Genomic DNA, 12,915 nt, shown 5'->3' on the forward strand with positions numbered 1-12,915 from the left:
TGATGAAGGTGCTCAATTTTTTATTTATTTTTTTATAAAATATACAAATTTGTCTATACATTAACATATCTTGTATTATGACACTTTATTTACATAGACGAAATTGTGTTGTTTTTTAATATCGTCTTTATATTACTGTGTTACGCTCTTATATTGGGACAACTTTTAAACGCAGGCTGTCATGTCCAGTACGGAGTTGGTTGAGATGTACCGCTATTATCAGGAGCAACATCATCAGTCTTCTGCCAATCAAAACGCCTTACAAACTGCCTTAGACAACGCTGACAAGGCTTTAAATTTGCTGAAAGAAGTCAAAAAGAGAGATGACCTGGAGTTGGCATCTATAAAGGACAAAGCGGTCAAGGTCGGAGGACTTGAGAAAGAGGTTCAACAGCTAAAAAGTCAAATTGCCGAGAAGAACCTTGCTCTTGAGCGTCTTCCTCTACTTGAGAAAGACCTCAATGACTCTAAGGCAAAAATTCAAAATCTTGAAGAGAAAGTTCAGAAGATGGAGGCTAACAAGCCAGGTGTTCGGCAAAGAGCTGTCGGCCGCTACTTGACTTCCAAAGAATTCTGCACGCGGCTACAAGACCGTTTTGATGGTGGTTGGACAACCGCTCAGAGGTGCATTGTCCATGCCGCCGGTTGGAAAAAGGAGGATTGGGCTAAGGTTGAAAAAGCCTTTGACAATGAAGCCTTCAAGATTCCTTCTGGCTTTGAACAATAAGAATTTGCTGAGGAAGATCTGTTTAACTTAGAGCCAAGCGCCGACGAAGGCCTCAAAGATCCCAGCATTTTGGATTCCCCGACATCTTATAACAAACAAGCTTGAAGGGGCGGGCAATCATCACCGACATCTTCTTGTGGGTCTTGTGTTGTTGGACCTTATCAGTCTTAGTTTGAAGTGTTTTTCCTGTTTTTATCAAACTGTTTTTGTATATTAATGCTGCTTTACCGGCATATGCCCTTTTTGTGGTGGTGCCTGTTGATTATTCTCTTACTATTTCAGACATGTAGTCGCTTTTCCGTTTTAATAACCTACGCTATTTTTATGACTATCAATTTCACTTGTTAGCTAAGTGTAGCTTTTGCCTTTCATTATAAACCTTGTACATAAACAATTGCACCAACAAGTTGTCTAACCAATTTTACACGTTACGATCTTACTAGGCTTAACGTCCTAATTTCACTTTCTGGGCTCAACACCCTAATATCACTTTTTTTTTTAACCGTCTTGTCAGTAAGACAAAAGATGTTTAAAAGATATTTATTAAATTAAGCCTTTTTCCCATACTTTTTGCCCCCTTAGTGCATATGCTTGTTATACAACTATATGCACTAACGCATTTTTCGTTGGTGATTCAGAGTATAATACCGGTCGCTTACTGCACCAATTTTAGTCAGTTAAGCACCCTCTCGGTTATCATTATCAGAGCTACGCCTCTTGTCGGCGTATACTCGATTTGATTTTACCGGAATTATATTTTGAACTAGCAACCTCGTGAGGTAATGACTACAACTGATCAGGTTGCGTTTTCATTACCCTCACGGAAGCAGTTTTTAGCTGTCCGTCCCACCTAACGATGTTTTGTTAAGTAGAGGATGCCTTTTCCACAGTAGAATTTGTAAGTGACAAAATATATACATATCCACTGTAATTATTGCCGTTATTAACATTTGTTTTTCTGATTATAAAATTTCATTATATTTCTTATACATAATACTTTTTTAGTACTGTAGTATTCTAAACATTCTTCAATGGCTTTCCATCCATTGTCTCTAAGTAAAATGATCCTTGCATCACCACTTTTCTTATCCGGTATGGTCCTTCCCAAGTGGCCGTTAACTTTCCATCTTCATTTCCTTTCCCCGTGGCCGCTGTTCTTCGCAACACCAAATCTCCTTTATTCAATGGCCGATATGAAACTCTTTTATTATATGCCATTGACATTCTATCTTTGAAGGCGGCTGATTTGATTGCTGCCTTTTCTCGTATTTCAGGGAGAAAATATAACTGTTGCCGTAAAAGCAAATCATTCTGGTCTTCACAGTAATGCTGAATTTTGAATGTTGGCAACCCTACTTCTGCTGGTACCACCGCTTCTGTTCCAAACACCAATGTGAATGGCGATTCTCCCGTTGCCTCTCTCACTGTAGTTCTATTTGCCCACAAAATTTCCGGTATCAAATCAGCCCAAAGACCCTTTGCATCTTCTATTTTCTTTTTGATTGCCCCTATAATCTGCTTGTTTGCCGATTCCGCCTGGCCGTTTGATTGCGGGTGACAGACTGCCGCATATGCAAATTTCACCTTATACATAGATAACAAACCCTTTACTAGTTTACAATCAAATTGAGATCCATGATCAAAGACCATTGCCATTGGTAATCCAAATCTCGTGAAAATACTTTTCCAGATAAACTTTTTCACCTCCGATGTTGTTATCTTTACTACTGGCTCCGCCTCTATCCATTTTGTAAAATAATCCACCCCTACTATAAGAAACTTCCTTCCACCCGTCGCCTAGGGAAACGACCCTACTATATCCATTCCCCATTGTGCAAAAGGGACTGGATTAAGTATCGGTGTTAAATCGTTGGGTGGCAAATTGATAGCGGGTGCAAATTTCTGACATTTCTTCACGTACTTAACAGCGTCTTCATTCATTGTCGGCCAGTAATATCCCCTTCTCATTGCTTCTCGTGACAATGCTCTTGCCCCAAGATGATTTCCGCAGGTGCCTTCATGTATCTCCTCAATTAACTTTACAGATTCAAGATCCGTTATTGTAGACACCCATTTGTGTCTCCCCAAAACCAAACTCGGTGATGAGTGCCTTTCACGTCGAATCATAATCGAATGAAACGAAAGTGTGGAAAGGTCTAGTGTTGCGGAAAGTTTTATTTCTTTTCTCTTCTCCATGTCTTGGAAAACTTTATTTTAAGAAAACAGCCAATCCAGTTTGGTTGGTCCATGATATGGGTCCAATAGTGGTGTAGTTGGATGGGGCTTGCAAAGACCTTTCCAACGATATATTATAAGCCCAATTCCGATGAATATTGAGGAAGTTATGACCAATTTACTAAACTGGGCCCGGTTTGAGCTTAATGTACGGCCCAATGATCTAGGGGAGGGCCTAATATGATTTATCATTCCTAATGTAATTAGGAATGGTTTTAGTCTTCTAGAATCTTCTAGAAGGTTCTTTTCATTCCTAATTCAATTAGCATTGATAAGTTGACTTTGTTGACTTTTCAGAGTTTTAATCAAGATCAAATAGCATTTTTCGAAGAAATTATATTATTTTATCTTCCAGTACGGTAAATTTATCAGATTTTCGAAAAGGTGTTGAAATCCAGTTTGGCGTCCAACCCCAGGCCTTGGCGCCTGGAACCAGGCTTGGCGCCAGGCGCTAGCCATTGGCGCCTGGCGCTAGCCACTAGCGCCTGGCACCAGCTAGCCAGGGTTGGCGCCAATCCTGTTTTGCGATTTTCAGACTCTGTTTTGTTAAATTATCTTTTTTGGCTGATTTTCTCTATAAATATCGTATCAAAAACTCCGTTTTCATTCACGAATTCTCATCAACAATTAGTTTTAATTAGCTTTCATCAACAATCATCAACTCTCATCAAGATTTTCTTGATTATTCTCTCTCTCTCTCTTTTTCTAAACTAGCCTTTTCTCAAATACAAAATTCCGCATTCATTAGATCTAGAAACACTTAGCCATATTCGAAGTTGCCTTCGTCCTAGACGTGAAAGGTTTAATTTCCGAGGGTTTGGTCCCAAATCTCTCTTTCAATTATTTAATTTAATTGCTTAGATTATTATTTTCCTTGAAGTTACTAACGCGTGTATTTTGTTATTAGAAAGAGGTACGAGGCATCAAAATAAGTGCTTTAATTGATTAATTGATATTATGATGTAGAAATCATGTTTATATTGTTGTTATGATGTTCCTAGTATCATGTCTAGGGTATTTTTAATATTAAATATGATTGCTATGATGCCTTTTATTCTCTTTCTAATATTTATGATTGTTAGTATCATGTTAGGGTTAAAGATATGATTTTTATTGCTTAGTGACATGCTAGGGTTTGTTATTAATCTTGTTAGTATCATGCCTAGGATCTTGCTACTATTATGCTTTAATATTAACATGAACATGATAATGATTATAATTGTTATAATTTATGATGATTATGAATATTATTATTATTATTATTTTGATAATGATTATTTTATTTATGATTATTGTTGTTATGATTATAATTTTATTATTCATGATATTGTTTATTATTGTTGCTTGATGATATTTATTGTTATTGCTTGATCACGCCTTTTATTGCATGTTAAAGGGAATTTGTATTTGTAATCACGCTTAATAAGATAATTGATAATCTTGTTTAGGGTTAATATGATTATAAATTCAAGTGATCGCCAATAATAGTTTATTTGTGCATTATATTCAACCAACATAGATAAACAGGTTTAGGGTTAATCCTATTGATTGCATGTTAATTAAAAAGCGCACATGAATACGATCAGAATAAAGTAGAGGCCTATTATTAGGGCAGGTTCAATCTCTTTTAGGTTGGATTTGTACCTTCATCCCCGAACCCTTATTTGGTTCATGACCTTATGGAGTTGACGATCTCTTGGATCGTTAAGGGGTGTAACCTTCATCTTATGAACGGTTTACAAGTTCCTTAAAAACTTGTTGGCGACTCTTTTGCTCTATCTTCTTCCCTTTTGGACGCCACCGTACTTTAGTGTATGATCACAGTGGGGTTCAAGCTAGTGGGATTTTAAAGGCTTGAAATTATTCCCTACAGTTTTTTGGCGACTCCACTGGGGAGGCGATTTCTATTTTAATTCCTGAATTTGTTTCGGCAATGATCTAGAATGAGTGGATGAGACTCGAAAAGTTCTAAGTATTTCATGTGCGTAAATTTGATTAACATTATTGTCATATGCATAAAAAGGTTCTCATTCGAAAGACCATCCGTAATGAGTAAAAAATATAGGATTTTACACGTAGGAAATTTGAGAAATGTCTTTCACAACTAGGACTGAAATAACACCACGCGAAACTGGAAGATTTTATCGAGCACAGAAAGCTGCTGAGGCATGTGGGAAGTAGCGTCAGGGGCCAGAGCTTGGCGCCAACTTTTAACTGTAGCGCCTGGCATGCATTCTAATTTCGACCGGTTTTTCGTATTGTTTGCTCGATCCTACTTCCTGATTGAATTTTTTCTCACTTTTCTGAAACCCATATGTGTTCTACATATGGACATAACCCTCTGGGAATTCATGCTCCATCTACCCAATTGAACGCTCCTGGCAACAAAGGGTACATCTGAGATGTTGAATTCACCAAACCATGGAGGTGAGTTTTTTTTTTTCTAAAACTCGCGGTGTCCCATCCACTCGCGCCAACCCTTCACAGTTAGGCTTCCGCGCGGTGCATTCGGACAATTAACCATGGACCCTCTATTGACTAAACCATATCCTGAACTTTAGAGAACTAGAGCCATGGTTAGGTTGCGAACTCATTGCATCATATTGTGCCTACTTGACTAATTGTGCATTATTTGTTGTGCATATATATTCTATGTTTCTCTTAACCGTTTATTGATTTGTGTTGAGACTAAAATTAATGACTTAAAAAACTTTGCCTATTTAATTAATTAATTAATTAATTTGAGTCAATAAAGTTTTTTTTTTAAATCGGAATTGACCTAGTACGACTTTAGGCATACCCCAGTTGACTAATAATACAGAAAACAGTCCCAGACCGAAGCTCCAATATTGGCGCCAAAGTCTGAGCTGTAGCGCCACATTATAGTGTGTAGCGCCAGACATTTACTAAATTGCCTGGCGCCAATCACCATAATGAGACGCCAGTCCTGTCGCTTGGCTGACAGTTCGGATTATTTGTCGAGTCATCACCTAATGTCTAATTAATCAATTTTCTGTTTAATTCGGTTAATTTTGCTGACAAGAATGCTTAATTGAATTAATGTTCGAGTTTAGGCACTAAGCCACATGGTCATGACACGAGTCTTAACATGTCACCTACACTCACTAGTCTTAGCACACACTTTGAGTACACATCACCATGGCCATGTCTTAGGTTCATGCATGAGTCGGTCTTTTCCGTCGTTTAAGTTGGGGGTACATTTTATTCCTAGTTCTTCATATCCCTCCATCTAAATCTTTCTTCACATTCTTCCATCTTTCTTCACCTCCTCCATCCATTGCATGTTGAATAAAGTTTGAGTCAAATAATTATCAATAAGTATCCCCAAATTCCTTTCCCACAGTACTTGGTCGAGGAGAGAAGGGCGATTAATCAAGGACAACCTCTTTATTCAGGTCTAGCTTTTTGATAAACCGATTCGTCAAAAGAGGAAGGCTAAGAAGATAATGGCAACTCAAGAAGAAGTCAATGATCTTAAGAACCAACTGGCTACTGTGACTGAGACACTGAAACTTCTCGCACTTAGGGTCGATGACCCCGTGAAGCAACAACAGATGAACCTCATGCAAGAGAGTCTAAGCAAGCTATCTAGTGACTATAAATTTCAGGGCATGAGTTCGCAAGGGGTCTCGTTGGACAAAGAACTTCTTCCGCATAAGTTCAACGCCACTGACATCCCTAAATTCAAGGCAACAGATAACCCTTACTTCCATCTAAGAGCTTTTGAAACTATAATGAGCATTAAGGGTATCGATAAGAAGGTTTTCCCCTCTTTGTTCCCACTATCTCTTGAAACCGTTTGCCAACAATGGTTCTTCTCCCTTGACAAGGAGAAAACCTCTACCTGGGAATCGATAGTGAACGCTTTCGTTGATAGGTACAAGTGCAATATCCAAGTTGAAACCGACCATAGACAACTTGAGATGCTAAGACAAAAAGAGAATGAAGGCTTTACTGTTTTCTTTAATAAATGGAGGGAAACTTCCGCCAAGATGATTGAGGTCCCCACCGAAAAGGAGTATGTGAGGATGTTTATCAAGAATCTCCAAGAAAAGTATTCAAAGCACTTAAAATATCAACACAACTTGAATACTTTCAAGGCCGTCTATGACATAGGTATCGAGATCAAAGATGACCTCGCAAAGCAAAAAGCTACTAACAATAGCAACCACGGTGGCTGGAAAGGAAAGAAGAGCGACAATCCTTCTTCTTCCGAAAACGCCCACTCTAGTAATAATGTTAGTACTTTTGACCATAATGATGTCTTAGCCATGGACAATCAAGGATCTAAAAGGAAACCCAGGCGAGAGTTCACATCCATTGGAATGACCTACGATGCTGCTTTCGACCGTCTCTATGATCGAGGATTAATCTAACCTATTGGCCCTACCGAGGATCCAACACCAGAAAATCGATCTTCGAGATGGAATCCAAATTCCTATTGCAAGTACCATCGAGGAAACGATCATACCACCGATGAATGCTACAGGTTTCAAAATCTTATTCAAGACCTCATAGAAGCAAACAAGGTCCCATTGCCTCTAGCTAGCGAGAAGACTAAGTGATGATGAAGCAAATGACACAAGACAAGAGGCGAGCTGCAACGACAAGATTTCATGGCCTCTTTTTCTATTTCTTTTTTCAATTTTTTTTTCTTTTTCCTTTACCCAATAAGTCTAGCATAGGCACCTTTTCCTTTCCTTAGATTAATTTTGTAGATTCTTTATTTTCTTTTAATAAAATGAGCATTTGTTTTCTTGCATATGATCATTGCATTAATATTGCATTTAAAAAAAAATGTTGAATTAAGCACAAGGTATACCAATGATTTAAGGCAACCCTTGTAGCCACATCATATCTCCTTTCACCCTTCGAATATGCAATCCTTTCTTCATAAACCACTTTGAGCCTCGTCTAACGATAGGCCCTTCCTTTTTTCAACCTACATCTATCTAACCTTGGGATGGGATAGTGTGCAACTTATGCAATTCTAAAAAAGGGGCTTGAGTGATTCAAAAAAATTAAAATAGCAAAAATAAGAAAAAAATAAATAAATAAAAGTGTACAAAAGGGCAAGTGTTCCAATGTCTTTGATATGAAAATATCTTCGATAAGAACACGTCTCAGATTGCGTTTCTTATCGAGTGCTCGGTACCGTGCCTGAGAAACATGAATGCCAAGTGAGTGATAGACCGCGTGATCGAGATTTCTCACACTTATAAAAATAAAAATAGATGCTAAAGCAAAGAGAGCTAAAAAAAAAAGAATAGAAATTCAAGCATAAAAATATAAAGATTCAAAAGTGAGGTTGCACACCTTGGGGGCTAATCGAGGGTCTTGAGCCTTTTATCCTCTTCTTTTATAACCTTTAGCCTAACCACGTTACAACCCTTAAAAGACCTTTTTGAGGTATACACACACTTGTGCGAGGTTTGGCTAGAGCTACGTTCGGCCTGATTCCTTATGGATGCGTAGGTAACCTCACATCGAGGTGCGGCCGTAATAAAAATGCATTCATATTCACATTCACACACTTCCACCATGATCATATCAAGGGATTTACTATGCTCATCCCTTTTCACTTAGAGCTAGACTTGGGGGCTTGATCCCTACATCATTAGCTTACCTAGCCTAAGAGTCACCATTATTTGGCTCTTCTAACAATAATATTTTCCCACACACTTAGCTCTTGCGGCCTAACTTTAGTGTCACTATCACACACATCACGCATACATGACCAAATATATTTCCCTTAGGAACCCTTTGTCATGTAATCTTAACGCTGAAGCATGCTTCGTCAAAATCACTCATAATTGTCATTGCATCACGAAGTATGAAGTGCTTAGCCTCCGTGCCTAAGTTACCCAAATACTTTCATCATGGAGTCAACCATTGAGATAGCCTAGGATGGATTGATCCTTGCACCTTGAGAGACAGTATCAAACAACATCTTACTAAGCTCATTCAACATGCATCTTCAAACTTTTGATTTTCTTTTTCATGTCTTTCTTTATCGGGAGAAAGTCGGTACCCTCCACAAAATTGACGGAAAATTTTTGCTTTTTTGCATTTTTCGAGTTGCACGATCACATTACAATGCACACACGAGTCATGTACACATTGAGTCATGTCGTGCCATATCACTTTGATTTGAGTCTAACACATGTGTCATTACACTTCGAGTCGAGTCAACCTCGAGTCAGTCAAACATATTGAGTCAAGTTTATACCTTGAGTCGTGTCAAGTCGATGAGTCAAGCAACATTAAGCCTTAGGTCAACCCTAAGATGATTAAAGAAATTGGCAAAGTTCTATAGTAAAAAATAAATACAGGTGCAGTAGAATAGGGAAGACCCTACTCCAATTCTTGGCGCCAGAGATATCTCAGCAGCGAAAGAGCTCGAAGCCTCCCAGAAAGGTGATTTCAACCTCATACAGCGATTTTGGGTTCCTTGGTACGCCAGTTAGCCCCTATAAGCAATTTTGACATGATTAGTAGTCGGCTCGATTACAATCGTAGTAAGTGATTGACCTGACAAAAAATCGTCTCAATTAGCTTAAGCGCCTAAAACACTGGCTCATTACAATCGGTTCAAAAGCAAGCACTTAAACGACAATATTTCCAAATATGGATTGTCGCGCATTCTTATTAAACGACAAAGTTTTCCAAAAATTGGATTGTCATCCCCAACTGACAATATTTCCAAAAATGGATTGTCGTGCATCTTCTTCAACGACAATTTTTCCAAGATTGGATTGTCATCTCTAGCAAAGTTTCCAAGCGTGGATTGTCGTGCTCCTTCTTTGTTTGGCAATTTTTCCAAGTTCGGATTGTCATCGCTGGCAAGTTTTCCGAAATTGGATTGTCATACACCCAGTTCCCTATAGCAAAATTTCCCAAAGGATTGTTGTAGGTTTCTACTCATCATAAATTTCGGCAAAAGTTCCTCAACGTGGATTGTCATTCATTTTAGTAAGTGGCAAATTTTCCCGAAGTGGATTGTCGGTCGACTCTTTTTTGCAAATGTTCCAAGACGCGGATTGTCAATAGTGGCAATATTTTCCCAAAAGGATTGTCGCATAGCGTTGGCAAATTTCCAAGGTGGATTGTTTTCAAGAGTTATATTCCAAGATGTGGATTGTCGATCGTAGCAAAGTTCTTATGAAAGATTGTTACGAAGCATTGGCAACTTTTCCAAAAATTGGATTTTGGCAAATTTTCCAAGGTACGGATTATCGCTTCATCGTGGCAACATTTCCAAGGACTGATTGTTACGTGGCATTGACAACTTTCCCTAAATCGGATTGTCATACATCATACAAGAGTTTTGTTGGCAACTTTTCCCAAAGAAAAGAGAATTGTCATCACAGCAAAAGCACCGACATGCTGGTTCACAAGCAGCAAAGCACCGACGTACTGACATAGCAAACATTAAGAAGCAGTGATCTTTTCGAAGACTATCACAGCGGAAATTAGAGTCATATCAAAAAGAAGCTCTTTGTTCAGAGACGAGTGAACATCGAAACAGCAAGGTGGCGTTCCCTAGATTATGGAGAGTTGTCACAAACAACTGAGGATTGTTTCAAGAGAAGCAATCTTCGATAGTATTCCCTTGGACGTGGAATGTTATCAATGCGGATGAGGATTGTTTCGAGAGTAATAATCTTTGATAGTATTCCCTTGGATGTGGAATATTATCATAGCGGAGGAAGGTCGTTTCAGGCGAAGCAATTTTCCAAATTGGAAGCAGTTACGGGCGTAGCGGTTTTCAAGCGGGAGGGCATTCTCTAGCTTGTAGAAGGTCACCAAAACAAATCGGTTACTTTCAGAGACGTGTGCTCGACGGTGCAAGATACGCGTTTCTTAACTCTTTTATCTGTTTAACTAATGCTATTTTTGCAAGTATCGGCGTTACAAGATTGATTTAGGATCGCAGAACGTTCTGAATCATTCTCCGTCCCTATCGATACTTTGACTTTCGTTTTCGAAACTCGCGTTTCTCCAAACTCAGTCAAAGTGGGGGCTTCTATAGACACCCATTTGTGTCTCCCCAAAACCAAACCCGGTGATGAGTACCTTTCACGTCGAATCATAATCGAATGAAACGAAAGTGTGGAAAGGTCTAGTGTTGCGGAAAGTTTTATTTCTTTTTTCTTCTCCCTGATTTTGAAAACTTTATTTTAAGAAAACAGCCAATCCAGTTTGGTTGGTTCATGATATGGGTCCAATAGTGGTGTAGTTGTATAGGGCTTGCAAAGACCTTTCCAACGATACATTATAAGCCCAATTCCGATGAATATTGAGGAAGTTATGGCCAATTTACTAAACTGGGCCCGGTTTGAGCTTTATGTACGGCCCAATGATCTAGGGGAGGGCCTAATATGATTTATCATTCCTAAATCAATTAGGAATGGTTTTAGTCTTCTAGATTCTTCTAGAAGGTTCTTTTCATTCCTAATTCAATTAGCATTGATAAGTTGACTTTGTTGACTTTTCAGAGTTTTAATCAACATCAAATAGCATTTTCGAAGGAATTATATTATTTTATCTTCCAGTACGGGAAATTTATCAGATTTTCGAAAACGCGTTGAAATCTAGTTTGGCGTCCAACCCCAGGCCTTGGCGCCTGGAACCAGGCTTGGCGCCAGGCGCTAGCCACTTGTGCCTGGCGCCAGCTAGCCAGGGTTGGCGCCAATCCTGTTTTGCGATCTTCAGACTCTGTTTTGTTAATTTTATCTTTTTGGCTGATTTTCTCTATAAATAACGTATTAAAAATCCGTTTTCATTCACGAATTCTCATCAACAATTAGTTTTAATTAGCTTTCATCAACAATCACCAACTCTCATCAAGATTTTCTTGATTATTCTCTCTCTCTATCTTTTTCTAAACTAGCCTTTTCTCAAATACAAAATTCCGCATTCATTAGATCTAGAAACACTTAGCCATATTCGAAGTTGCCTTCGTCCTAGACGTGAAAGGTTTAATTTCTGAGGGTTTGGTACCAAATCTCTCTTTCAATTATTTAATTTAATTGCTTTGATTATTATTTTCCTTGAAGTTACTAACGCGTGTATTTTGTTATTAGAAAGAGGTACGAGGCATCAAAGTAAGTGCTTTAATTGATTAATTGATATTATGATGTAGAAATCATGTTTATATTGTTGTTATGATGTTCCTAGTATCATGTCTAGGGTATTTTTAATATTAAATATGATTGCTATGATGCCTTTTATTCTCTTCCTAATATTTATGATTGTTAGTATCATGTTAGGGTTAAAGATATGATTTTTATTGCTTAGTGACATGCTAGGGTTTGTTATTAATCTTGTTAGTATCATGCCTAGGATCTTGCTACTATTATGCTTTAATATTAACATGAACATGATAATGATTATAATTGTTATAATTTATGATGATTATGAATATTATTATTATTATTATTTTGATAATGATTATTTTATTTATGATTATTGTTGTTATGATTATAATTTTATTATTCATGATATTGTTTATTCTTGTTGCTTGATGATATTTATTGTTATTGCTTGATCACGCCTTTTATTGCATGTTAAAGGGAATTTGTATTTGTAATCACGCTTAATAAGATAATTGATAATCTTGTTTAGGGTTAATATGATTATAAATTCAAGTGATCGCCAATAATAGTTTATTTGTGCATTATATTCAACCAACATAGATAAACAGGTTTAGGGTTAATCCTATTGATTGCATGTTAATTAAAAAGCGCACATGAATACGATCAGAATAAAGTAGAGGCCTATTATTAGGGCAGGTTCAATCTCTTTTAGGTTGGATTTGTACCTTCATCCCCGAACCCTTATTTGGTTCATGACCTTATGGAGTTGACGATCTCTTGGATCGTTAAGGGGTGTAACCTTCATCCTATGAACGGTTTACAAGTTCCTTAAAA

At 37.8% G+C, this 12,915-nt stretch overlaps 1 protein-coding gene across 1 annotated transcript; it reads right to left on the reverse strand.

Annotated features, from left to right (window-relative positions):
• Positions 1-1,744: 1,744 nt before the first annotated feature.
• On the reverse strand, positions 1,745-2,383 carry LOC145632976 (uncharacterized). The gene has a single exon (XM_081685294.1). It carries the CDS (start codon positions 2,381-2,383, stop codon positions 1,745-1,747), a length of 639 nt encoding a protein of 212 aa, XP_081541420.1.
• Between the last annotated feature and the right edge of the window lie 10,532 nt (positions 2,384-12,915).

This window comes from Chenopodium album, chromosome 5 (assembly GCF_948465745.1).
Source record: "Chenopodium album chromosome 5, dcCheAlbu1.1, whole genome shotgun sequence".
In the NCBI taxonomy this organism is placed as follows: Eukaryota; Viridiplantae; Streptophyta; class Magnoliopsida; order Caryophyllales; family Amaranthaceae; genus Chenopodium; species Chenopodium album.